The sequence below is a fragment of the Anopheles merus genome, unplaced genomic scaffold (genome assembly GCF_017562075.2).
Source record: "Anopheles merus strain MAF unplaced genomic scaffold, AmerM5.1 LNR4000047, whole genome shotgun sequence".
NCBI lineage: Eukaryota > Metazoa > Arthropoda > Insecta > Diptera > Culicidae > Anopheles > Anopheles merus.
Genome location: NW_024427627.1, coordinates 115,965 through 141,487, shown reverse-complemented (window position 1 = coordinate 141,487; position 25,523 = coordinate 115,965). Strand labels below are relative to the sequence as shown.

Below are 25,523 nucleotides of genomic sequence, written 5' to 3'. Positions count from 1 at the left end.
TTTTGTGTTAATTATTTATGAAGGAGTTTTCCTTATGCTTTGCTAAAGGAAAATCTTAAAAAAATTATAAAGAAGGTGACCATTTAAACAAATCGGAACAAAAATTCGTTTGAATCTTAACTTATCGTTTTAATGTCAATTCGTATACAGTTCCTATGAAAGAGGGGATTGGATAATTATATAAATTATTCTACATATTGTTCTTATTTTATTCCTGTACTGTTATTTCTCGCACAAATTAAATGAAATAAAGTAATAAACGTAAAAGATGGGCGAATTTATTTGAACGATTTAAAAATTAATTGAAAAAAAATCGATGATTGCTGTCAAGGGTACAGAAATGGACGGACCTGGGTCATGCGTTGTAATGCCATTTGCGCCAATGTCGGCAAAGTACAAAACAAAAGCCTCATCGTTCGAGACTGTAGGAACTTTATCTTTAATTAAGATGGTAAATAAAAAACTTTTAATGAGGTGTAAAGAAAAAAACTAACCAACTATTGTTTGTTGTGTTGTAGCTATTCTATTCGCTTCTTTTTCAAATCTCTCGTCGGAAGGATGTCGTCGTCGAACTGAAAAATGACCTGAGGTAAGCATAGGCCCCCAGTGCTTGCAGTGTCCATTTGCAGAGCAAGTTTGGCTTGCCGCATATGCGAGATAATTTAGCTCTTTTATTTCGTGTCCATCTTTCTGATCCCAATGTGTTCGTTGCAGTATTTGTGGAACGCTACATTCGGTTGATCAGTATCTAAACATAAGCTCACAGACATCAGCGTGACCGATCCGGAAAGTATCCACATATGCTGTCGGTAAAGAATTGTTTCATCCGAGGTTCGGTCGTACGGTACGTACAGCTAACCAGCTACCATCGAAGTGGACACACAGCTGCTGCAAGACGCAGCTCGAAAAGAAGCTGTAACAAGTGTACGATAAGTAAAGGCAACGCGTGAAGTTGTGTAAACTCGGAGTAGGTGTGCTATTTTTACGTAAAGAGTATGTGGAACATAGCCATGATGACACGCGTCGAATAGAAGGGAAGACTGTTCAAGGAGATTTTAGATTTTTTTTGATGATCGGAAGGGGTCCATCGGCGAAATACATGTTCCCGCCTGGGAGTATGTAAAGCATAGGAAGAGTTGGAAGCAAAATTTTTAGACAGACTCCATGAAGCTTTTCAACGGAAGAGCTTAACCACCGGCTTGCCAAGCGAAAACTTTGGAAATTAAGCATTATGAATGCATGTCAAGAATCCTACATTCTTCATTTTGAGTACTTGATTAAGGAGCTCAAGTGATGCGAAATGGACACGGATATTGCGTAAGCAGCGATTAACACGGCGATGGGATTAACACAGTATTTGGTGTTGAATCGAAACGGAATGGAAGAATTAATCGACCTATAATGTACTATGACCAATTGAACTTCAACGACCCTCTTCAAATGATCAATCCTTGAATCTTTGCCTTTTGCCAAATCCGCTATATGAACCTCTAAAGACGTCCGTTCTTGCTGGTGAGTATGGGGACTATGAGAACACCAAGAAAGTATCTACTAGATCGTTCCACATTTTCTTCGCTGTGGTCTTTTCTTGTATACATCCTAAGTACTCATCTGAAATGAAACTCCCCAGCAACAACTTGGCCTTGGTCCATTTCCTCGACTTGGCCACTTCACTAGCTTCTGTTGGAAAATCCTTTACGACTGCGTCCTATACCTTCGAGGTTTTAAATACACTTCGATCCTAAACTTACAGGTGTCGTAGCCTGTTCCGGAAACTATGGGATTCCGTGAATCGCCACTTCTTTCTGCTTGGCTGGGCCCATAACCTAGAGACGTCCGTTCTTGCTGGTGTTTTTTACAACTAACTATTGGTACATGCTATTACAGACTACTGCGATCTGCCTTTGCGATTTGTCAACTACGCGTTTGCTAGATCTACAATAACCTCGATTAACAGTTCGTTCTACAGTGAACCCTCTCTTATTTGACGCCTCTCTATTTAATGTTCATGTTCCTTGATTTCCACACATTTTTGTCCCTCTCATTTGGAAAACCTCTGAAATCTATATACCCTTATTTGTGTATGGTGTTGCCATGGTTATTGAATAATGTATGCTCAAATTGACAATCGTGTTCGAAGTTTCCTATAGCAACAGTTCAGGCTACATACTAAATGTTATGACTCTTTCTTGTTTGTATGGACTTTTCATACACTTTCAACCTCTGTAATTTGAAACCCCTCTCATATAAGAGAGAGTTGCCTGTACTTCAGTTAAATTCAGGTCTCGTACTACAGATTAATCCCTTGAATGGCTTGACCAGCTTCAGACGAGGCAAATACTTCATTACTTACTGCTCCTTGTGATTGGCTTGGAAATGCCTATTCCGGGATGTTTTTTTTCATTTCATAAATGTCTTATTCAACTTAGCCTACCATGACCCCTCTGTCTTTGTGGATGGCCTAAAAGTACTTTGCGGGCTGGGTCGTACGGTTCTATGCTATAGCAAGGCCAGCCAACGAAGCTTGGCAAGCTTGATACGCTACACTACAATAATAACGCCGCACATCTCGTAAAGGTCGTCGTTGACCTTTGACCCGAGATAGGCGAAATCTTGGGCGAATTGTAGTCTTTACTTCGATTATTTATTAAAGAAAGAGTCCAGCTTGAACTTGACCTGAACCTACACTGATGCTAAAACAGAACTTTTTAAACCACGCAACAACTAAAAAAAGTAGCCGTTTAGTGCTCCAAGGTCCAACACTCACAAAAAATACTTCCTTTTAGTATTTTTATTGAATGAGAATTCCTCAATCAGCTTGTCGCTGGATACTTGAGTAGGATTGGAACATTAGCGTGACCGCTTAGGGTCTCTACTCGTGTTAATCCTCCACTGTCAGAAAACGTTAAATCTGATGAGTTTGTTGGATCATTTGAGAGTAAGGCGCTCTAATTTCATATAAAAACATGGTCTCAAAGTTGTCTGGAAATGCCAACAGATTTGCTGACATGCATTCAGCCGGGCTAGTAATTCAACGTGATGAACGAAAAAACAAAAAAAGGCAAGTAATGTGTAACCGGGAATATCTCTATCATCCAATTTGTAGAGAGGTGGAATAAGTGAATATAATGAAATCCTCAAACTGTATTTCATATCACTGTATGCGAGATGTGTAGATTACATCGGTGATACTAGTTCACATATGTTACACATATGTCTTATGTCTACGTTCTCAACTTGACTTGATGGTAAACAAAACATATACAGTCTCAGGTGATAAAACTTATATCTATTACAATACAACTTATAATCTACAAATGCTTAGACGGAGACCCGCTCACGTCTATCTCTCGGCTCGGCTCGTGGGGGAGTGACCTTTTCGTGCTCACTTCTCTCTAGGTGACAGTCCCTGTCACCTGAGAGAAGGAGGCCCATGCAGCATCTGCATCTGTAAGGCCGTCTACACGAGGGCACCTCCCAACATCCCCCTGCTTTAATACGGTTTGTACATAGGCATCCAACGCGGCGATCTTCGTGTTCGGGAAGAACGGCGTAGAGGCTACACTGGCATCGCAGACTCACTATGCATGTCTTCCGGGAATGTTTCCGAACGTATGGCAATCTCTCTTGATGGTGGTGGACAAGGAACCTGCGGTGTTGGCGAGCACGTAGCTGCTGCGCTTGCTAGTATCGAATCGGACGGTTGCGCGCAGACATTTGGAGCCGGATCTGGTCTGGTTATAGCCACGTTACCATACGTTTAAACGGTGTGTATGTGCTGGAAGAATTTGCAAGGGTATAAGAATTGGTGTAACGAGGATTTAACTGATTAATATGTGACCGAAATATTTTTCCTTCTTCATCGACTACTTCGTACATGACCTTCCCCATCCTGTCTTCTATAACACCTTTTTTCCATTTCCATTTGTTTTGTGCATTGACCTTCGCGTATACCAATCGCCTCGTTTGAAACAGCGAACGCGTTGTTGAGGCACGGGAGATTCTGGTTCAGATTCGGGAGGTATACGAAGCAATTCCATGCAGGTACGCATTCTTCTCCCAAGCATCAGTTCCGCTGGTGGTTTGCCGTTTTCTAACTGCCTATTTGGAGAGCTTCTATACATCAATAAGAAATGTCCAGTGACTCTTGGGCCGATGCTCCTCCCTCGCTGATTTTCTTTAGCCCTCGCTTAAGAGAGTCTACGAATCGTTCCGCCTGTCCATTCGACTGGGGGTGGTAAGGAGCGGTTCTAATATGTTCTATCCCGTTTGTGGTATAGAATTCCCCAAATTCCGCACTTGAGAACTGAGTGCCATTGTCACTAACTAGTACATTCGGCATACCCAGCCTTGCGAATAATCCACGTAAAATACGAATCGTTGCTTGAGTCGTGATTTTGGTCGTTTGCACTATCTCTGGCCACTTTGAAAAAGAATCGATTGCAAGGAGATAATAAAATCCATCGATTGGTCCCGCATAATCCACATGCACTCTTTGCCACGGAGCAGACGTAGTGGGCCAGGCTATTGGCGTACTATGTGGAGGATTTTTCTGCTGCTGCGCACTGTGGACACGACTTCACTAACTCAGCTATTTCCGAGTCTAAACCAGGCCAGTAAACATAGCTTCGCGCCAGTGACTTCATACGCTGTATTCCGGGGTGTCCAAGGTGTAGTTGTCTAAAAAATTTCCTACGCAATGCTTCTGGAACGACCAATCGCTCTCCAAATAAGATGCATTCTCTAAGTGTGCTTAATGCTTCGCTTCGTGCCTGGAAGCTTCTCAACATTATGTCGTTTGAATTTCTCTGAGGCCAACCTTCCTGAATGTACTTTGATACTTTTGTCAACGTAGGATCTCTTTTAGTTGCTTCCCTAATATTGATATATGTTAGCGGCATTGCTTTAGTTACGTTATCTATAATAGCATTCATGTCATTGTCTAATTCGATGCTCGCTATAACATAATCTTCTTCTGGGTGCTCGTGTTCTTCTATCAGTCGGGACAATATATCAGCGTTACCAAATTTGTCTGTTGGCACGTACTCGATTTTAAAATCATATTGTAGCAACGTTAAAGCCCAACTCTGGAGCCTATTTGCTGTGTAAATTGGTATACCTGCGCGTGCACTGAAAATTCTTAACAGCGGAGCATGATCCGTTTGTAACATGAATCTACGCCCATAAATCATGCGTTGGAACTTTGTACAGCAAATATCACGGCTAAACCCTCGCGATCTGGCTGACTGTAGTTCATTTCTGCTTTTGTCAATGCTCTTGCTGCGTGTTGTACTATACTTTCAAGGTTCCATCCTCCATGCGATGACTAAGCGTCGCTCCGACTCCTACAGAAGAAGCATCAGCAGCTACTATAATTTCTTTAGTTGGATCGTAATGTGTCAAAAGTAGATCCGATTTTAAAATTCGTCTGATCATTTGAAAAGCATTTTGACACTCAGGAGTCCACTGAAATGCCCCTTCCTTTTTCAACAACTCATCCAAGGGATACCGCAGATTGCGCATTTGTGGTACAAATCGACCGTAAAAATTGATTGCACCTAAGAAGGATCGCACCTCAGATAGCTGCTTTGGAGCCGGCATCTTGAGTATAGCCTCAACCTTAGTAGGTTCTGGTCGCAAACCGTTACGATCCAAAATATGTCCTAATACTTTATCTCCTTTTTCATAAACGTACATTTCTCTCGTCTAATCTTAAACCCATGCTCACACAGTGTGGTAAACACTGCTCGCAGATTTTGTCTGTGTGGGTTTCATCAACTCCACCTACTACGATATCATCCAGATATGCGGCCACATCATTCAATCCCGCCAACATAGTGTCCATGAGTTGCTGGTAGGCCCCTGGCGCAGATTTTATACCGGGTGGAAGGCGATTGTACATATATAAACCCCTATTGGTATTCACGGTAAGGAGCTCGCGGCAATTTTCCTCTACCTCTACTTGGAGAAAAGCGTCTGATAGGTCTTCTTCTTCTTCTTCTTTGGCTCAACAACCGATGCCGGTCAAGGCCTGCCAACCCACTTGTGGGGTTGGCTTTCAGTGACTTATTGATTTCCCCCCATAGCAGGATAGTCAGTCCTACGTATGGCGGCACGGTCTATTTGGGCTTGAACCCATGACGGCATGTTGATAGGTGATAGGTCTATCTGACTAAAAATTTTCGACTGTCCTAATGCGGTAAAAATGTCTTCAGGCGCGGAATCGGATACTGCTGGGGTTGCAACGCATCGTTCAGCCCCGTAGAATAGTCTCCACAGATGCGTATTGATCCGTTGGCCTTGCGCACTACCACAATAGGCGCGGCCCATGACGAATAATCTTACTTACTACTTATCCGGCGCTACAACCGCTTTGCGGTCTTGGCCTGCCTCAGGAGTGTCCGAAACCGCTCACGGTCTCGCGCTTTCGTCTGCCAGTCCGTTATCCCGGCCTTAATGGCGGACGCCTCCACGCCATCTTGCCACCTCAATTTGGCCTACCACGCCTCCTCTGTCCTTGTGGACGGCCTAAAAAGACTTTACGGGCTGGGTCGTCCGTTTCCATGCGTATAACATGGCCAGCCCACCGGAGCCTGGCGAGCTTTATACGCTGTACGACAGTGAGGTCGCCGTACATCTCGTATAGCTCGTCATTATAGCGGCTCCTCCATTGTCCTTCCACACATACGGGGCCAAGTATCCTTCTGAGCATCTTCCTCTCGAACGCGGCTAAGAGGTTTCGTCAGATTTGGACAGTGTCCATGTCTCAGAGGCGTATGTGAGTACTGGTACTATATAGGTACTATATAGTCCCAGCTTCGTCCGTCGCGACAGGTTCTTTGAGGTAAACTGCTTTTTCAGGCTGTAGAATGACCGGTTGGCAGCCAGCATCCTTGCGCGCAACTCAGCTTCCATACTGTTGTCGTTGCTGACCTTTGACCCAAGATAGGTGAATTGTGGGACGACTTCAAAAGTGCATTCACCTATCTGCACGTCACGCCTACGTAGATTCTGATTATTTGTTGGCGGGCCCGCTGATGTTGCCACCATCATTTGGTCTTTGCCTCGTTTATCTGCAATCCGAGGTTCTCTGCCGCCTGCTCGATCCCTTGGTAGGCTTCTGCTACATAGGAGAGCCGCAGACCAATGATGTCTATATCATCAGCGTATGCCAGGATCTGGGTTGACTTATAGAAGATGGTTCCCGTAGTCTCCACCCTCGAGTCACGGATGGCTCTCTCTAGCGCCAGGTTGAATAAGAGACAAGCAAGCCCGTCCCCCTGGCGCAGACCTTTGGTGGTAGCAAAAGGTCCTGAGAGTTTTCCATCCACCCTCACCTGGCATGTGACGTTGGTCATAGTCATTCTAACTAGCCTTATCAGTTTGGCCGGGATTCCAAAAGAGCTCATAGCGTCATACAGTTTTACCCTGGCTATGCTATCATATGCGGCTTTGAAGTCAATGAAGAGATGGTATGTGTCGTGTCTGTATTCAGCCATCTTCTCCAAGATCTGCCGCATGGTGACGAATAATCTACGGGGGTGATAATTCCCTCTCGCTCCAGCCGATCCAGTTCTACATTAACAGCTGGTCTCGTAGGACGAAAAACTGGAATCGCGCCTTCTTTTAGGACCTACTGGATTCTTCCTTGCTTACAGCATCCTGGTTCATCTACCTCATAACTGCAATCGCGCCTTCTTTTAGGACCTACTGGATTCTTCCTTGCTTACAGCATCCTGGTTCATCTAAAAATAGATCTTCAAAATCTTTAAAATAGTTAGAACCCATGCTCACCGAAGACAGTTGGTTGCAAACAGTTGCCAGCGGTACGTTCCAGAGGTTGAAAATGTCCATCGCATCTCTTCCAAAAAGTGAGAGGTTCTCCGAGGCCACTCGTATCACACAATCTTCGCGTTGTTGGGCTAGTGTAATTTTAGCAGTAAACTCCCCAAGTAGATTCAGCTGCTCCCCCGATGCCGTTCTTGCCATTATCGTTGATGGTTTCAACACTGGTTCCCCCATCTGTTGCCATAATCTCGATGAAGCGATGGTTATGTCTGCGCCGGTATCCACCATCTTTCTCACCTTAGTTCGATTTATCAGCACATCGATGCTTCTTCCTCGCCCGCTTCCAACTTCCATAATCGTAACGCTTCTGATCGCACTTTTTCTTCTGCTCGCGTTCCAACGAATTGCCGAGCTACAGTAGCCTTCTTTGTGTCCCATAGTGTTGCAGATGGAGCATTTATATTTTTAAGATTGCACTTTATTGCATGATGGTCGCCTCCACAGCCAGCAGCTTCTAGCGCGGCCATACTGATAATTTGGCTGTTGTGTGTGTTGAATACTATCGTACCATTTTGTCTTCTACCATATTGTCTATCATTGCTCTTTGCTACTGCTCACACTTTTTCTATGGGTGTTTTTTCTATCATTGCGCTATCCATTTTCAAATTTAGTACGCGTTGGCACTCTTCCGTTAAATCTTCAATCTTCAATTCAAATCTTCAATCTCCGGCCGGTTTTCTATTAGTGAAAGAAGTCGAGTACGAATCTCTTCGTCGCTTTCGTTCCGTAACCCGCACACGAAGATGAGACACTTCAGTTGTTCTTCGCTTATTTTGCCAACCTCAAAGTCCACACACGCTCTGTTCACCCGGCAAGCAAAGGACAGATAATCCTCACTATATGCTTTAGTGGTATTCAAACACTTATAACGTCTTCTCAAAACGGACTCTTTGCTGCCAAAAAGAGCTGTGAGTTTCTTTACGGTTTCGTCGAACGTGTAATCGCGAGCATGTTTTGGCAAAATAAAACTGGCGTATCTGTTGTACTCGCTACTGCCCAACTTCCGAATTAATAGCCGCACATTTGCTGCATCATCGAGCTTCGAAGCGTTCTTAGCGAATAAATCTTCGTATCGAGAAAACCAATTCGCGAAGGTAACCCTTTCCTCTTCATCGAAGCGAAACTCTTTTATATGACCACAAAGCGCATCTAGAATTTGCTCGTGGTTTGGGGCTGGTGATGATACAAGCGGTGGTTGTGAAACATTACCTTCACGATGAATTAAAAGTAATTTGTTCATTTGCGTTTGGAGTTGCAGCACGATTTACATTACATCCGACGTTCCCGGCGTAGGTTGATGACCCGACGTTCCTGCGATTTGCGATGGCGGTACACCATTCTCGGCTGTTGGCATCTGAAATGGCGGCATCGCTGGCACTGGAGCAGGATTTGCCGGTCCTGGAGACAAAGCGTGTTGAAACCATTGCTGCGACTGCCTACGCTGCTCATCCGCCTCCTGGTCGCCTTGGCTATTCATTCTAGCCCTTTTTCGTCTCGGTGGTATTTTAAAAACACTGAACGCGAACGCACGTACACGAATAAATAAATACGACGCGCACTACGTAACCTCGGGTTCCAAATGTTGCTTTTGACGGGCACAAAACAACACGATCACTTTAAAACTCGTCACCAGATGTTATGTCTACGTTCTCAACTTGACTTGACGGTACACAAAACATATACAGTCTCAGGTGATAAAACTTATATCTATTACAATAAAACTTATAATCTACAAATGCTTAGACGGAGACCCGCTCACGTCTATCTCTCGGCTCAGCTCGCGGGGAGTGACCTCTTCGTGCTCACTTCGTCTCTAGGTGACAGTCCCTGTCACCTGAGAGAAGGAGGCCCATGCAGCATCTGCATCTGTAAGGCCGTCTACACGAGGGCACTCCCCAACAATATGCAATAATAGATTCGAAGATTCGATTGAATCGGCCAATGACTCTACTAAAAGTTTCAACTTTTTGAGATATTTAGATATTTTTTTATATATTTTCTAAAAGCGCCAGAGGAAGATCTCTAAATGTACATTACACACTTTAGAGCTTACCTGCAAAACAAATACAAATACCTTTTTCAAACAAATACGTCATCGATAAGTAATACAAAGCAAACAATCAAGTAGTTTTTTTGAAATATTGTTTTTGTCTTTGTTTTTTACATATTTCACAATTGCGCTGTTAGGATTCAGTTTAGCTTCATTGCGGGATGTTGCATAGCCATCGATGACTGTCATTGTGAAATGCTTCTATTTGTCTTTGAACTGAGCTTCCGGAAGGGAAATTAAAACTCCGTAACAACAATAAATTACTAAAACCTACCAATCTCATAAAGAAAGAAATCCGTTCCGAAAGCAACAGTTCTGTTGTCTACAAGTAGCTGACTTTGAAGTCATTGTCATTGTTAGCCTGGAAATTGTCCGATTTTTTTTATGTTGCTTCCGATCGATTGACTAGTTCGGTGTGCTAATTCATCTACCAACTACTGATGCGGCAATAGAACCATTCCGCCCCAGTCATTGTTCGATCTGCGCTGAGTTGAAGTAGGAGTTTTGCATCAGGTAGAGCTTATCGATGTGCGTAATGCTGCCCGCCATGTTCGACGCCATCATCGAGCCGATCGTGTTGTTGTTGTGATTGACTAGTTGCTGTGGACCACCGCCACCTCCGTGCAGCCCGGGACCGGAACAGGTAGGGCCCTGCCCTCCTCCACCACCCCCCATCACACCGTTGCTGTGCAGGTTAGGCTGTAGGTCCAGGTTTTGCAGCGACATCGTGTCGGACGTTGCCTCGTCCACGTTGTCGAAGCTTTCGTCGAGCGAAATGTCCGAACTGCACAGGCTGGCATCGGAATTGTCGGGGAAGTCTGTAATGGTAAGGCATCATTAGTATATGACTACATACAACAAGCCTGTGAACGCTTGAGGGACACTTACCGGGCGAGTAGGGCAGGTTTGGATTCAACGGTTGGCTGGAAGAGCTGTACGAGCTGTCCAGTCCGAGATAGTGGCTGTGGTCGCTGCTCGGCGATTCCAGCTTGATTGATTTGTCCTCCTTGTCCGAATGGTTTTTCTCGCCATCGGTCGCACCGTTGGCGTTCGCTTTGGATTTGCGCGAGATCTTCTTCATCTTGGCGCGCTGGTTCTGGAACCACACCTGCACGACTCGTACCGACAGGCCGGTGTCTTTTGCTAGCGCCTCCCTGACCTTGCGGCACGGTTTGGGCGACACGTCGAACGACGCCTTAAACTGGCGGCGCTGGGCCGAGGTGAGGATCGTGCGCGGACGCTTCGGTCCGCGTCGTCCGTCCCGCGTTCGCAGTCCGTCGTCGAGCAGGTAGTCATCGCCGTCCCCGTAGAGGTGGGCGGCCGGTGGCAGATGTGGCCCCAGTCCCGCTCCAGCTCCACCGTGGAGGTGATGCATGGCGGCTGCTGCCGCTGCAGCCGCAGATGCCGCTGCTGCGGCCGCGGAACCGTAGAAATCTTTCTCCAGATCATGCTGACAGATTAGCTTGCCGGCACGGATGGAGAACGGTTCGCCTTTCTGGAGCGGCCGGTTGCAGGTGTAGCACAGGAAGCAGTGCAGATGGTAGACGAGATGTTTCGCTCGCATCACCATCTCGCTCGGCGCGATACGTTCGCCACAGCCGTAACAGTCGCGCTGGTGTTGCTGCGGCTGCTGGCCATGCTGCTGGTGATGCTGCTGGTTCTGCTGATGCACGGATGACACACCGAAAATCCTATGAAATATAGGGAGGCCAAAAATATTAATTTCGTGTGGAAAGCTGCTAGTATCAGACCTAGTGGGTTGGCGGGCTGTGTCATGCAGAAATAAAGGGCAGGAATTTTATCAAACTAACGACCTCGTCGCCGACTGAGAAACCAGTACCACCGGATGGAATTGCTAGGGCGATCGTGGGATACCCGTTGGGCATGGACCACCCAGGCAAGGTGACAAAAGCCCACGAATTCGTCTGTCTGTCTGAAGTTTGCCGATGAAAAAACGGGTTCTACTGGATTTCTCGTGATCCGAACAGCCGGTACAAGCGAAGAGGGACTGTTTGCTGTTGATTGAGCAAAAGCTGACACCGCAGCACCATTGATTTCTATCATTGATAGCCCAATGTGTACGTAGGATTTTGTGGGGTGTGAAACATGACGTTCGGGGCAAACGTTTTGGCTGGTCTTTTTGTTCTACAAATACCATCCATACGCAGCATGTTCCTATATCAACTGTTTCTAACTGTCTTTTCCTGTGAAAACTCACCTATAATAATCATCCTTGCAATAGACCTTGGTGTTTTTGGTGTAGCACGTTTGGCTGAGCTGTATGCGGCATATACAGCAGAGAAGGCACTGCTCGTGCCAGAACTGGTCCGGGGAGAGCTTCATGAAGTAGCGATCCTTTATCTTTTGTCCACATCCTTCACATATTTCCTGCGTTTTTTCGCTCTTGATTGTACCGACGATATCTGCAAAACAAAAGATTTGCATTGGAGAAGCGTTAACCATCGAAGCTTTACAATTGTGCTATAAAAAGTTGTGTTAGGTGCATTAAAATATGTTTGTAGTGTATTAACACTTATAAAACGTTTCCCAGTTGCATGCACATTTGAATGATTTCCTCGCAAAAATAATTGCCTGAAATAGTACCAGGCCTAGGTTAGCTTTCCTCTGTTGACCTATTCCACCCTTGGTTGCCTCCAGGTTAGAAATCCCGTCGGCTGCGGCGGTTGATAGGTGTTGGTTGCATGAACGGCGGAAGCGTTATGGAAACTAGCAGCCGTGGTGTTATTTTCGGAGCGGATGTGAACGCATAAGACCAGCACATAACAGGCTGTTGCATTTCTGTGCTTTCGATATCGCCCCAAGCTGGTGGGTCAGCCCCGAAATGAGCTCAAATCATACAATTTCGTGAACTTTCGAAGACTTTAATTAAGACTTTTTTGACAGATATGGGTCCTTGTTTAATCAATTCTTTTGATTAATAAAATTACCATGGATTTTTGTATGGATTTCAAATTTATGATAACATATTTAACCACCAAGTACACCAAGCACAGTTGGATTCCACTTCTTTTTATTTGTAATGGTTGATTTAGACCTTGCGTGGAAGTGAACGTTAAATTTAGTTTTTTTTAGAATATTCGAATAGAATATTCAATTTCCCGAATATTAAGACTGTAAAACATATTGATATAATGAATAAAATTCATTTCCTGGTGATTTCCCGCTTTGTTTACGGTGCAAATAATGTTGGAATGCATTGAATGCATTGTTGGAATTACACAAGGGAATGCATTTAATTTATTATTTTATCACAATTATGGTCTAATTAGTTGGGTTTTCCCTTCTTTTGGTGTACGATAAGCCATATCCTGATTAATATGTGTGGGGAATATTTAACGATCAACCGTCAAAGTTAGCGAATTCAAAATATTAACGAACTTAATGACATTTAGGCCCGTGTCTGTGCTCCATCGCATGCGATTTTATCGCACGTGCTGTCAAACGCTTTTTCGTATAATATTGCGATTATTTGGATGATTTTAATAATATAACGATTATGAAAAATTAAGTTGAGATTGTTCCTACAAAACACCACACATTTAGTTTGACAGATAAAATCGGATGCGGCGTCCGACGAAATCAAAATTTTTTGATTCCGTCGTACGACGAAATCGCACGTCCGACGTTATCTGTCAAATCCCATATAAAATTTTGACAGGCCTTCCGATAAAATCGCATCCGATGGAGCACAGACACGGGCCTTAACGAACGAAGTGTCAAAGGTAGGAAGACGGCTGTTTGGGAAGTGTCAGATTGGAAACCGCATGGTACAGAACACAACGTAGGGCAGACAACACAACAACATATTCCTAAATAAAAGAATTCTATTTTCACTAAAATTACCCAACAATATGCAATGAAATATAGCAGAAGACCCCAAATTTCACGTTCAATTTCACTCGCACTGAAGCCTGGGTTTAACCCGGGCTTAACACCGTATACTAGCTTCATTCATACGACCGTTACGTAATTTATAGAAGACCTCTTTGGAATCATGATGCATGAGGTAGTTCTTCATGAAAAGCTATACATTACTTACTGTAAAATACTTGAAAGATTCAATCGGAATCACTGTTGTAAAGTATACGGTGGAATTTATTGTTGTAACCAATTAAAATGTTAATTTTAAATATTTTAATCATGTTTCTGTGCATTTCTTTGACTTAAAGGACGCTTCTTCTTATTCTTCTTTGGCTCAACAACCGTTGTCGGGCAAGGCCTGCCTGCACCACTTGTGGGTTTGGCTTTCAGTGACTAATTGATTTCCCCCCATAGCAGGATAGTCAGTCCTACGCGTATGGCGGCACGGTCCATTTGGGGATTGAACCCATGACGGGCATGTTGTTAAGTCGCACGAGTTGACGACTGTACTACGAGACCGGCCTTAAAGGACGCTTACTGTTGAAAAATATATGATAAAATCTGATATAATCATGAAATAGTAATCCTATGTGTGGTTGTAATTTTAATATGGACACAATAACGCATTACTTTATGTTCTAAAGATTCAAAATAGTTGTTCAAATGTATCTATCTGAAAAGTTCAATTATTAATTATACATTTTGGATTATGATATGTTCTTTAAATGTAGAATCTCATGTATGTTAATCTGTGCGTTAATCGATTGCAGATGACAGATTTACTTTAACAACGGTTTAACTTCAGTGCCCCTAAAATACATCAATATGACATGAGCATAAATAGTTGGACAGTTTGACTGGAAAGGAAATTATAATGTTGGAGCCATTGCGAAAGAAAGGCAAGGGAATACGCTCAAGTGCATAAACAAATAGTAATCGCCATACCCGAAGCCCAGCGTATATGGGGGCTTAAGTGCAGCAATAGCAAACGGCAATAAATTCGTCACGTTTTAGTGCGGCAACCAGTCCGCTGGTGGAGGAGGGGGGCGGGGGAGAGTGGTAGGCGTTAGTGGGAGGACGCGGGGAGCCATCATTCGAATGACCTCCGAGCTTATGCTCAATCAGAAAACTTTTGCTTTGGAATGACAAATACCAACGAATGTTTGGGTTTCTGTTTTGTTTTTCCGCTTTTTCATGTACATTTCTCACTTTGTCCTTTGGATTTACAGTCGCTGTATCGTCCTGTACAACCTGATTTCATTGCTTGATAGTTCCCTCTGTGTGTGTGTGTGTGTGTGTGTGTTTTTTTTTGGGCATTTATATGGGGCTTGACGATCAGTCATTTATCAACAGCTTGTAAATTATGAGTGTGCGGTAATTTTTCACCTCAAATGGTGGACGCCCAAGGTGGGAGGAACGGTTTTTCTGTTAAAGCAAGAAAGCGTCAGTGTAAGCAACGGCATGCATTTGTTGGACGTGTGGGTTGGGGTGTGGGGTGAAAGTGATGAATTTTGAATGGTGCAATAAAATATTACTTAAACGCAAGAAAAGGACGTTTGTTGCAAAGCAAGAAAGCCATTAAAATGAAGCAGTGAAGAAAAGATTTCCTCTGATGGATACTTTTTCGACAATGGCTCTTTACGATCAATTTCAATATCTTAATATTATTTATTCCTTTGTGTTTTATTTCGAACGGTCGTACGCCAAATTGCTTAATTGATTTGTTATAAAAAGGTTCAAAAAACGCAATGAAATGATGAAAAAATATTATACGATCAATGTACAATTCTTAGACAAAATGTACGTGTTACTAGGTTGTTCGTAACATTCCATCGTGAACATTATTTACCGACGGCGAATATGCAAACAATGTGGAAGGTTGTACGCGCATAGGCTGTAATATTGTGCTTAACGCTTATCAGCTGTTGGGAAACGTGGTTGTTCGGTCGCTCCCTACGCGTGAATTGATATGTTCCGCAAATTGGTTCGGTACTACGGTATGGCTGGCGCTCTGTTTGCCGAGAGAAAGCAGGGGGCAGAGGGCAAAAAACTGCAGGACCCGAATGTACAATAACAATAAATCATGCATAAATCATACCAAACAGGCACACAACGCGACAAAAGGAAGGAAGGCAGCCGTACGATATAGTACGATGAGGTGAAAGCGCGGTTTTTTCTACTCTACTTCGCTATCTTTTCTGTCTAGTTTTTATAACAAGTGTTTTTGTTTGTATGTGTGTGTGTGCGATTGTATTTGACTAATCAATATCACGATCATATGTTTTGATTCCCGCGAGGTGTGTTGTATGATGATAAAATTCCTGTAATTGTTTATCTCTTTGCACCTGTAATATGTTTATCGATTAGCCTAAAAAAGGAGATAAACTTTTTGTAATGATGCTTTTTTTTGGTAAATTTTGATATTACAAATACAATTTTCTTTGCTGTGATTGATTTCTATATTATTACTTGTTAGTGTGAAACTTTATGTAATATTTACGTGGTAATTGTTAAGGGTTAAGGTACGAATAATTATTAATTTAATGAAAGTATACAATTGGAAACATTTAACAAAAAATTGAAAAGTGCTGATGCAAAGCAATAAATAAACAATTCAAGAGCATACATTTCTTAAGCCAAATGCAGCATAGAGTAGATCCAGCGATGGTTAGGTAAACATATTTGGCTAAAAGTAAAATATATGAAAAAAGAATCCTTGTACAGTCTGTTCCCGAGATACGCGGTTTGTACGTTCCCTTGGAATCTGCGTAACTTGAATATCTGCGTATGTCAAATTTCGCGGTTTTCGGCCATAATACAATTGATTACTCGGTATTTTTGATTAGATTTAGTACTTTTATACACTAAATAAATGGTAAATTGGATACAATACATGCAGAAAATTTTGATATTTTTGGCTTTTAAGTACTTTTATACACTAAATAAATGGTAAATTGGATACAATACATGCAGAAAATTTTGATATTTTTGGCTTTTAAGTGGATTAAATTTATTAGCAAGCTATTTATACTGCATTGGACAGTTCTTGAAGCAAATTGTATTGGTTTCACATTTGATCTGTTTAATCTGTCAAATTTAGAAAACCGCATGTCATCGAATCTGCTTAAATCGAGAATCGCGTAATTTGGGAACAGACTGTGCTTTTATAGATGCTTTGAATCGCTGGTAAATGGGAATCGTTCTTGTTGGAAAGTGATAAAGTAAAAGTCACGTTAAAATGACAACATGATTATTCGTTTAACTTTAATGCTTGTAGCAACTGTAATTGAAAAATAAGCTTTAATTTAAGATAGTTTCATAGTTTCCTTTTAGGACTTAAGGAAATTCCATCAATTTGTGTCGACACCTCTCCTAATTTATACGCGTAGCCATGAGTATTAAAGCCACCTTTGAACCAACAATCATATACAACGCTTTAAGCACCTTCGAAAGGCTCATTTTACATAGGAACCGATAAAGCCCAGCGATATTTTTAGTCTGCCCCACTTGCCACCAATACCACTGCCACAAAAGCTGCGGGGCAGCTACTCGATTGAGCGGTCACGCGAACAAATTTGGCCGAATATTGAAGTGTGTAAAGCGTACCGTCCTGCCAGTAGCCCACCAAGCGCAAAGACCGTCGTCTTGAGCTGCAACCGCGTTTGGAGTGGTGCTTCTTAACTTTAACCCAACGAACCGAGAATATCGATTACGATTCCAGCCCCATTCCAATGCCCATATTACTAGCGGTGGATAAAGTTTTCCGTATCGCCCACCGGGTTTCCGCTTTTCGGGGCATTTTTGGGGGTTGAGTTGAGGGGGGGGGGGGGAAGCTAAGAGGCCGGAATCACAATCCATCCATCCATTCAGGATGTCCGATCGGACTTAGCTTTGTGGCTTTTCGAGGATAGTAAGGATTGGTTAAGTTCGGTTGAGCACTTTATTCCCAGCTGAGAGCCGAAGCCAAGCCGGCGCCGTTGGCCGTAGAAGTTAATGTTTCGGTGAAGTGTTAACTTTCTCGGCGAATGGTATTATTTTCCCTGAAATGCTCCCATTGGCAACGAGCCGTACTTTTCCCACACTCTACGCAGCACTTCCGCAAGGCACGAAACCGAAGGCACTCGAGCGAAATGCGTCTACTTCAGTTGCGTCTTGGATGTGCGGGCGAGGTAAGTGTTAAGGTGGCCGGTTTTGCTAATGGCCTTGTGGCGGCGTGTGCTCGTGATAGGAAATTTGGCTGAAGATCATCAAAGGAAGGCTTTAGACGACTGAGCTCAAGGGCCGAGAGAAGGTTAAAGTGGTCTTGCTACCAGAGCTTTACCGTGCAAACAACTCCCACCGGATTCGACCACATGGCTGTACGACTGATCTGTGAAGAAAAGGAGCACGAGAGTTCCTTCTCGACCACTCGACCAACTCTGTAGAGCGGGGTGCTCGAAAAATGGCGTCCCGTAGACCAAAGCTTGGAATTGATTAAAAGATATCCTTCCTACTAGTAGTCTCTGTTCTCTTTTTTTCCTTTCCATGCTAAGGCATCTTACTTTCACAAAATGAAAATTATCTCTTTCTCTTTCATTTCGCTTGCTTGAAGTTGTTCGCATGCGCCTTCCCCGTCGACGGTACGAGAAGACAATCCGAGAAGGCGGGAAGATGATGTAAACCACCTTTTTGGGGTGGAAAAGCCCGGCTAACCCGTTTTGCTAGGGAGAATGAGCGGGAACATGTAAATCGAGGCTATTGGTGTTGGTTGGAGAATATGATTTTTTAGTTGTTTGAAAACTTGGTAGCCTTTGCTATAGGTGCAGGGGCGGCTTGCATGTGGGGCTTGTGTTTACCCATGTGCAAATATTTCCGAACCTATCGATCCATCGATTGAGATTGTGCTTGCGTTTTGGCTTCGTAACGTTTGCGTTTTTTTTCGTTAAGAGTTAATAGTAAATAATAATAATAATAAGTTACTATAGTTAATAATAAATTTTAAATGCCGTGATTGTATATTACGCTTCTACGATTGTATCATGCCGGTAGAATACAGTAATAAACTGTAATAAGGCTTGAGCTATTGTTTTTTTTTTAAATGTGCGACCTTAAATCGTAAAATAAACTAAACGAAAAGAAACCATCCAAACGACCAATTTCGAGGTTTTCCTGGTTACATCATTTTTAGTAAAAAAAAGTGTGGAAAATTACAAAAGATAGCAAAAAAGGAGGGTTACCTAAATTTATCTCTATTTTAATGGGCTAAAGCATCCCACAAAAGTCTACATGTATTGGTTATTCGTTCAAAGCTGTATGACGTACAGCTCTATATAAGTGAATCGAGCAAAAGATTTGGAATACATTTCGTGTCCCTTCGTTCAGCACTGTTAACCACCCTTGAGGGTATGCAATGAGCATTTAGAAGTTGTTTTTGTGGTTTTGGGGGTGAAAAAATCCTACGCCAGGTGTATTTAAAATATCATGTATATTTCATAAATGCTATTGGTTTGCTGACCGTCATGGGTTCAAGCCCCGTATGTAGTATGTCTCCAGATACGTAGGATTGACTATCCTGCTATGGGTAATACATAAGTCACTGATAGCGAAGGCTATTAGTTGCAAAGGCAGGTCAAGATCGATAATGGGTGTTGCGCTAAATAAAAATAAGATTAGTGAGAATGATTTATTTTTGTGAATAATTTATCTTTACTGCAATTTATAAATGGTGGAATTCCGTGCCTAAAACAACGCGAATTCTCATAACGCTGACGAAAGATGGAACCAATTAAATAACGTATGTCTGCACTTACTTAAAAAAACGTTTTGAAACTAATTATGCAAAGATACTCTAAAAAATATTGAAAACGCAAATAAATAAATAAATAAATTTAAATTTATAATTAAATTCAAACCATAATGCGCCCTGTACTGTGAAATTGTTTATTTATACTGGCTGCTCAGTAAACTTTTTGCTCAGCTTTGGTAAGTATGTAGTTTTTTCTAAAAATAAATATAAATAAGACAAATAGTATAGCTAATTTTAATAAGATTTGATCCCATGATTATATTGAAAAAGGTTAAGGTATTTGTATAAATTTGTTTTACTTGCTTTAATGTTATACTTTAATTGCAATCTGCCGGCTAGCTGTTAAATGATGCTATTATTAAAATAAAAAGGCATTCATAGTGCTTTAGTACTCTTTCATTTTTGATAATTTTGTTATTATTAATATTTTAATTTAAACATAAAATACTATACTGTAGCCTAAATGCGTTAACTTGTGCATCGACGGACGTGTATTTTTTCCCATCATTCGTAGTATTGAACAACATATTACGAATCAAATTGTAGTCCACGAAGCAGTTTTTCAAAAGGGCTTGGCAATCCTAGACCACAAACGGACGCCTTTCCAATAGTGAAGAGAGAGAGAGAGAAGATTCTCCTTAATCATCGTTCTTTTTGTTATATTTTTGCTATTGCACGTGACATGCACGGTAAAACTTGAACATCGGATACTGTTCATGTAATAGCAATCTTGACCAGTAACTAAGTCTGTTGGCAATATGCATGATGACCACTGACATTGTAACATACGGAGCATGCACCACGAACACACGATTCAATCACGGTTCAGTCCACCCTTTCCCATTCCCTTCGCAGTCGGCTGTCTATGCCACTTACCTGCCCGTTCGTTACCGTCCAGCATGCTATTATTATCCTTTAAATTAGTGTCGGCATTTGGTGCCGCAGGAGGCAGACCGGTGTTAATGTTGAGATTATGGTAAAACTCCAGCATGTTTGCAGTTGGTCACGTGTGTGTTTGCTCACTTCAGATCGGCATTCGTTTTCGGGTGCGTCAAATTTTCACTAGCTCTACGATATGGTCATTGAGGTTTGCGTTTGGGCTGTTCGTAAGCTTCGGCACGGAGTTGCACATAAAATTTGCACGTACACTTTTATCACACACGGACAAAGAAACGATTCGAAATATGCAATATTGAAACACACAATCTTGGGTTGTGCATATCTTTCATAGCACGGTGTTCACCATTTTCCGATCGATTTCGTACAACATTTTTCAACACATTCAAAATCGAACACCGTATCCCGATACGAGCTCTGGATGATGCGTACGGCGCGTGCCGGATCGATGTATTCTGGCGTGGCGATGTTTTCGTGGGTCACTGTTCGTACACTACTGTCACTTCCGCGGGCGCAGACACGTCTGAACGGTGCGAACGACAAAACGCATGTGCGACCGCTTCGAACGGTGGCTGTGCATCCGTCAGTAAACTGGTCCCTTTGGCAACGCGTAAGCTACCATCCCGTCCATGCTTTTTCACTCTGCGCACGTGTGTGTCTGTCTGTGTGTGTATGTGTTGGAGAGAAAAAAAAAACGCACGTTCTGTCCACTCTCATCACACTCTCCCAGCTGATGAATGGTTTAAGGGTGGAAAACAAGGGCGCCGAGTTCCCGCCACCATACGCTGGAAGAAGGGGAAGGAGACGCTTGCTGTGTGTTTCGGTGTGTTTCGGTAGGGATGTGAACGTTGTCCCTTACGCTAGCGTACACAGTACACGTCGATTTCATCGATAAATCGATTCTGACTTCCGACTGTGTTCGTAGTGGTGCGGCCAAAGAAGTGCAGCTGGCACAAGAAGCAGTGCATTCGCTCGTTGATTGTCGAAAGAATGGCGCATGTGCAGTGGTACGATGGTGGCGTTGCGAAGAAAAATCAGGTAAGCCGCATACCTAACCTAAAAGAAGAAAGAGAAGAAAAGCAAGACGTAGCCACGCCTGTTTTGAGGAATGGTGCAGATGTCAATAGTAAGGAAGAAAAAGAAAAACGACCCTTTCTATATCAGTAGTGAGGGGTACTGGGGTAAACATTGACCATTTAAGGTGCGTAAATATGAAACCGTACTTTCGGTGCATTTGCCAGAGATTAAATTGTTAAACGTAATGACAAACAGACAAGCGCAAACGAAAGTGACGTTAGGTTCACAAATAACACAATAAAAAACAAATAATTTGTAACTTAAAAATTTTCATTTGATTTCTTGATATAGTAAATTGCACTGTTTTGACATGAGTGCAAACTGACATGGAATCGATTCAAGCTTACTAGATTAGATAGGTAATCCATCACTCGACTGAATTGTGAATAAGTTTAAAAAAGTTAAGAAGAAAAGCATGTTATAAATCTCATGGTAATTTAAGGTCGATCCCGTGGTGCAGTCGTCAACTAACGTGATTTAACAACATGTCTGTCATGGGTTCAAGCCCTGTATGGATCACCCTACTGTAGCAAGGACTGACTATGCGGCTGCGTGTTACTGAATGATTCTCGAAACCCTTTATAGGGTCGGCATGATCGCGTACAACAATAATTACAATTTGAAAGGATATTGAAATAAATTCGAATACTTGTAGTTTATATTCTAAATACAGTTAAAATTAAAATTTATTTTTTAAAATAAAATATGATAATAAATAAGCAAAAGCTAATGAATTGTGTCTCTAGTAGACTTTTACACTACTGATAAGTATATAGAAAATTCTTCAATACTCTTATGGTAAACAAAAATATGTACCGTATTCATATTTACACACCAGAGATCTGTTGTACAAAGCTATCAACGGGATAGTAAATCGTAATGGCCGGGGCGATCAAAGCGCTGATGAGTTGTTGTTGGAGCTAGTGTTTGGAGCCATTGAGGCAGTTTGATGTTTGTTATATTTTATTTGGTTTGAGCGCATTTCAGACGTTTCCAACTGTTATAAAAGTAAGTTAGCTAAAGTAGTAGTAGTTAAAATAGTAAGTAGTTACTTTAGTTACACAAGTTTAGTTTACACAAATGAAGGGATATTCGCTGTTTGTTTTATGTATAATCATTCAATACAATTTTTATTACATTTTTTCCTAATTTTTCCGGCGATGTGCTCAGACATTCAGAAAATGTATGAATATGTATAATTTTCACAAAAGAGTAATATATATTTTGATTTAAATCATGTTTTTCTTTGTTGATACATGTTTGGTTCCTTTCCATCTCTCTCCAGTGTACCACTTAGTATTGATAATATTTTTAATTAATTAGATTGTTTTGGTTGTTTGATATACTCTATTATATACTCTGTCGCTGACGACAATTTAGGCTTAAAAAGCAAAGCGTTGCTAGGTCAATAAATGCTGACTAGCTACGTTATGCAACGCGCCAGCGATGCGCGCTGGTTTAACGATTAAATAGAAAATAGGCTAAGAAGAATAGACTAAGAAAAATATGCTGATCGACGACGGTCAGCATTTTTAGAGTATAAAATCAATTGAATAAACTAATGAATGGATTATTTGCCAAGAACCAGTTGGTGCGTTATTATTGTGCTTAAGTCGGCGTGTACTGTGCCTGTCTTAAGCTGCTGCTCCGAAAGACACTTTCGTGTGCGCGACAAATGGTGGCTCCAGAGAGGACGCATCAACCAACGGTTCGGCAAGTAGTCAAATAAATCGGGAAATAAAAACCCGAAGTAGTAACAAGCCCGTAGAGGCGTGAATAGACCCCACAGCAACCCAAGCAGGGTTGTGATAGTGAAACAACGGCGACGGACGACGATCCGGCGTAGCCGATATACGACAGCCAGCCCAGGAAGAAGGGCCACGCACCAGTTGCCGACGAAGCAAAACCCGAGAAGCGCCTCGGCGGTGAGTGAGTGCAAAATAACTGTAAGTGCAACGACACAACAGTGAATAGAACGCGGTCATTACCGCTAGTGAAGTGACGCAATCGAAAGTGAACTCGATACTGCCAACGTATAAGGCAAATGCTGAACTAGTGAAAAGGTGACCAATACGTGTACGCCGCGAGCTTCGAAAGGTGCATCCGTTCTCGCAACACAACATGACACCGTCAGTTTAGCGCCAGTTAAAAAAAAAACAGTTATCGTAAAACGCGTGCGTCGCAAGTATCGGACGTTAACTCCGACGAAACGTGATTATAAAAGTCTGCATAACGAAACACGTGTGCCGCGAGCTAAATATTGCATAAGGCATCCGACGCAGTGCAACGTAGGAAGAGCAAATTGATGAAATTAATTGTGACGAGTGTATCCATCGTGTGTATGACCGTCGTGTGTATGACCGCCGACCCACCGCTAAGAAAACATCGTTCCGGTTGAGTCAACCATCGTTCTCGGTTTGAGGGCAACCGGCACGTAATACAGAAGACGTCGTATTTGATCCTGAGAAGACCAACAAGCAGCAGTGAAGACATCACTCCCGATCCAGCCGTCCCTGACCAGCCGAATAGGAGTTGACTCTGCTGAAGCGGATCTGAACCAGGGTGAGTTCAAGATGGAATATGATTTTAAAAAGAATCCGAATGGGCACTGCAAATTATGCACGAACCCAGATGAGATAGGGAAACTGATAACTTGTATTGATTGCGACAGGTGGTTTCATTTGTCATGCTTAGATATAAAATCACCTGTTAAAGATTTTTTATGCAAAAAGTGTAAAGATAGGGAAGTTGAACGGCAGGAATATAGGTCAGCACTAATGCAAACGCAAAAACTGCTGAAAGAAAAAATGACAAATGAAGAAGAAAAAGAAAAAGAAAAAGTAAGAATAGAAGAAGAGCTAAAACGGCTACAAGAAGAGATACAAAACAAAAAATCAGAAGAGGTCAATGAAAAACCAATGACAAGTTTAGACGTAAAACTGTTAACTCAGAGTTTAGACAAAATGGTTCAATCGTTGTGTTCTAAGGACTCGAAAGTAACACTTTCAAAGCTTCCAGATTTCGATGGAAGCTATAAATGCTGGCCTCAATTTAAACAAGCCTACGAAGAAACTTCCCGAGCCTGTAAGTTTTCAAATTTAGAAAACATGAATAGGCTGCAAAGGCATCTGAAAGGCGAAGCACTTCGTGCGGTTAGCGGGTTAATGCTTAACCCAGAAAACGTTCCGCTTGTATTAAACAGGCTCGACAAAATGTTTGGAAATGCTGAAAGCATTTACAAGTCTTTACTGTTAGAATTACTAGCAGTAAAGCACATAACGACAGATAATCCCTCAGCATTTTTAGAATTTTCCAACGCTTTGCGCAATCTCATTGATAACATGGTGTTGTTGAAACAAGAAGGTTTTTTGAATGATCAGAGGCTGCTAAACGATTTGACATCAAGGTTTTCAACCGAACTTCGGAACGAATGGTTGAAACACACAATAAGTAGGAAACAAGATAATAAGAATCTTACGCTAGAAGACCTAGCAGAATGGCTGAAACCCTCTGAAGAACTGGCCATTATACTGGCCGCGAACGAAGGAGTAGCCAAACAAGAAAGGTCGAACCGTCAAAACATGCAGCATCGTCATAAAGGCCAGAAAAGGAAACGATATGTCTAATTTGTGGATTTCTTCATGAAACCACTCGTTGCCGACAATTGAACGGTAAGACGCCCGATGAAAAATTATCTCTTTTCATTCGGCATAGAATTTGCACCAATTGCTGCAAGTACAGCAACCATAACGCCCAAAACTGTCGCCTACCACCACAATGTAATGTGTACGGTTGCGGCAAAAGGCATCATAGTATGTTTCATAAAAGAAATCTGGTAGAAGGGCAACCTACAAACAAAATAAATTGCCATCAGGAAAAGAATAATCTGTTCTATCAGATCGTGCCCATCACTTTGCACCACAATGAAAGAAAATTCGAAACTTATGCATTCATGGATCCTGGCTCTTCAACTAGCCTCATTTT

The 25,523-nt window shown here is 42.3% G+C and overlaps 2 protein-coding genes and 1 pseudogene across 3 annotated transcripts; 1 reads left to right on the top strand and 2 right to left on the bottom strand.

Annotated features, from left to right (window-relative positions):
- Nucleotides 1-557: 557 nt before the first annotated feature.
- Nucleotides 558-965, top strand: LOC121601241 (annotated as a pseudogene).
- A 2,541-nt stretch (nucleotides 966-3,506) lies between these two features.
- Nucleotides 3,507-8,234, bottom strand: LOC121601248. 2 transcript variants are annotated; one of them, XM_041930066.1, is made up of 2 exons: nucleotides 7,795-8,234; nucleotides 3,507-3,778 (listed from the first exon to the last, which is right to left on the bottom strand). In XM_041930066.1, exons 1-2 carry the CDS (start codon nucleotides 8,224-8,226, stop codon nucleotides 3,761-3,763), a joined length of 450 nt encoding a protein of 149 aa, XP_041786000.1. In that variant the 5' UTR covers nucleotides 8,227-8,234; the 3' UTR covers nucleotides 3,507-3,760. The 2 variants fall into 2 exon arrangements, with proteins under 2 accessions (XP_041786000.1, XP_041785998.1); XM_041930064.1 differs by lacking the exon at nucleotides 3,507-3,778 and having other exon boundaries at nucleotides 7,491-8,022; nucleotides 8,086-8,234.
- A 2,076-nt stretch (nucleotides 8,235-10,310) lies between these two features.
- On the bottom strand, nucleotides 10,311-21,774 carry LOC121601247 (LIM homeobox transcription factor 1-beta-like). The gene is made up of 5 exons (XM_041930063.1): nucleotides 21,686-21,774; nucleotides 20,442-21,518; nucleotides 12,117-12,321; nucleotides 10,787-11,589; nucleotides 10,311-10,716 (listed from the first exon to the last, which is right to left on the bottom strand). The coding sequence occupies exons 2-5, from the start codon at nucleotides 20,554-20,556 to the stop codon at nucleotides 10,367-10,369; spliced, it is 1,473 nt and encodes a 490-aa protein (XP_041785997.1). The 5' UTR covers nucleotides 20,557-21,518; nucleotides 21,686-21,774; the 3' UTR covers nucleotides 10,311-10,366.
- Nucleotides 21,775-25,523: the final 3,749 nt, after the last annotated feature.

Coding starts and splice junctions, on each gene's coding strand:
- LOC121601247 (XM_041930063.1), bottom strand. CDS start 20,556: ATGCTGGAGTTTTACCATAATCTCAACATTAACACCGGTCTGCCTCCT. Junction 11,590..12,116: donor TGCAAGGATGATTATTATAG/GTGAGTTTTCAC, acceptor TATATTTCATAG/GATTTTCGGTGTGTCATCCG. Junction 10,717..10,786: donor AAACCTGCCCTACTCGCCCG/GTAAGTGTCCCT, acceptor TTACCATTACAG/ACTTCCCCGACAATTCCGAT.
- LOC121601248 (XM_041930064.1), bottom strand. CDS start 8,226: ATGGGACACAAAGAAGGCTACTGTAGCTCGGCAATTCGTTGGAACGCG. Junction 8,023..8,085: donor TGCTGATAAATCGAACTAAG/GTGAGAAAGATG, acceptor TTATGGCAACAG/ATGGGGGAACCAGTGTTGAA.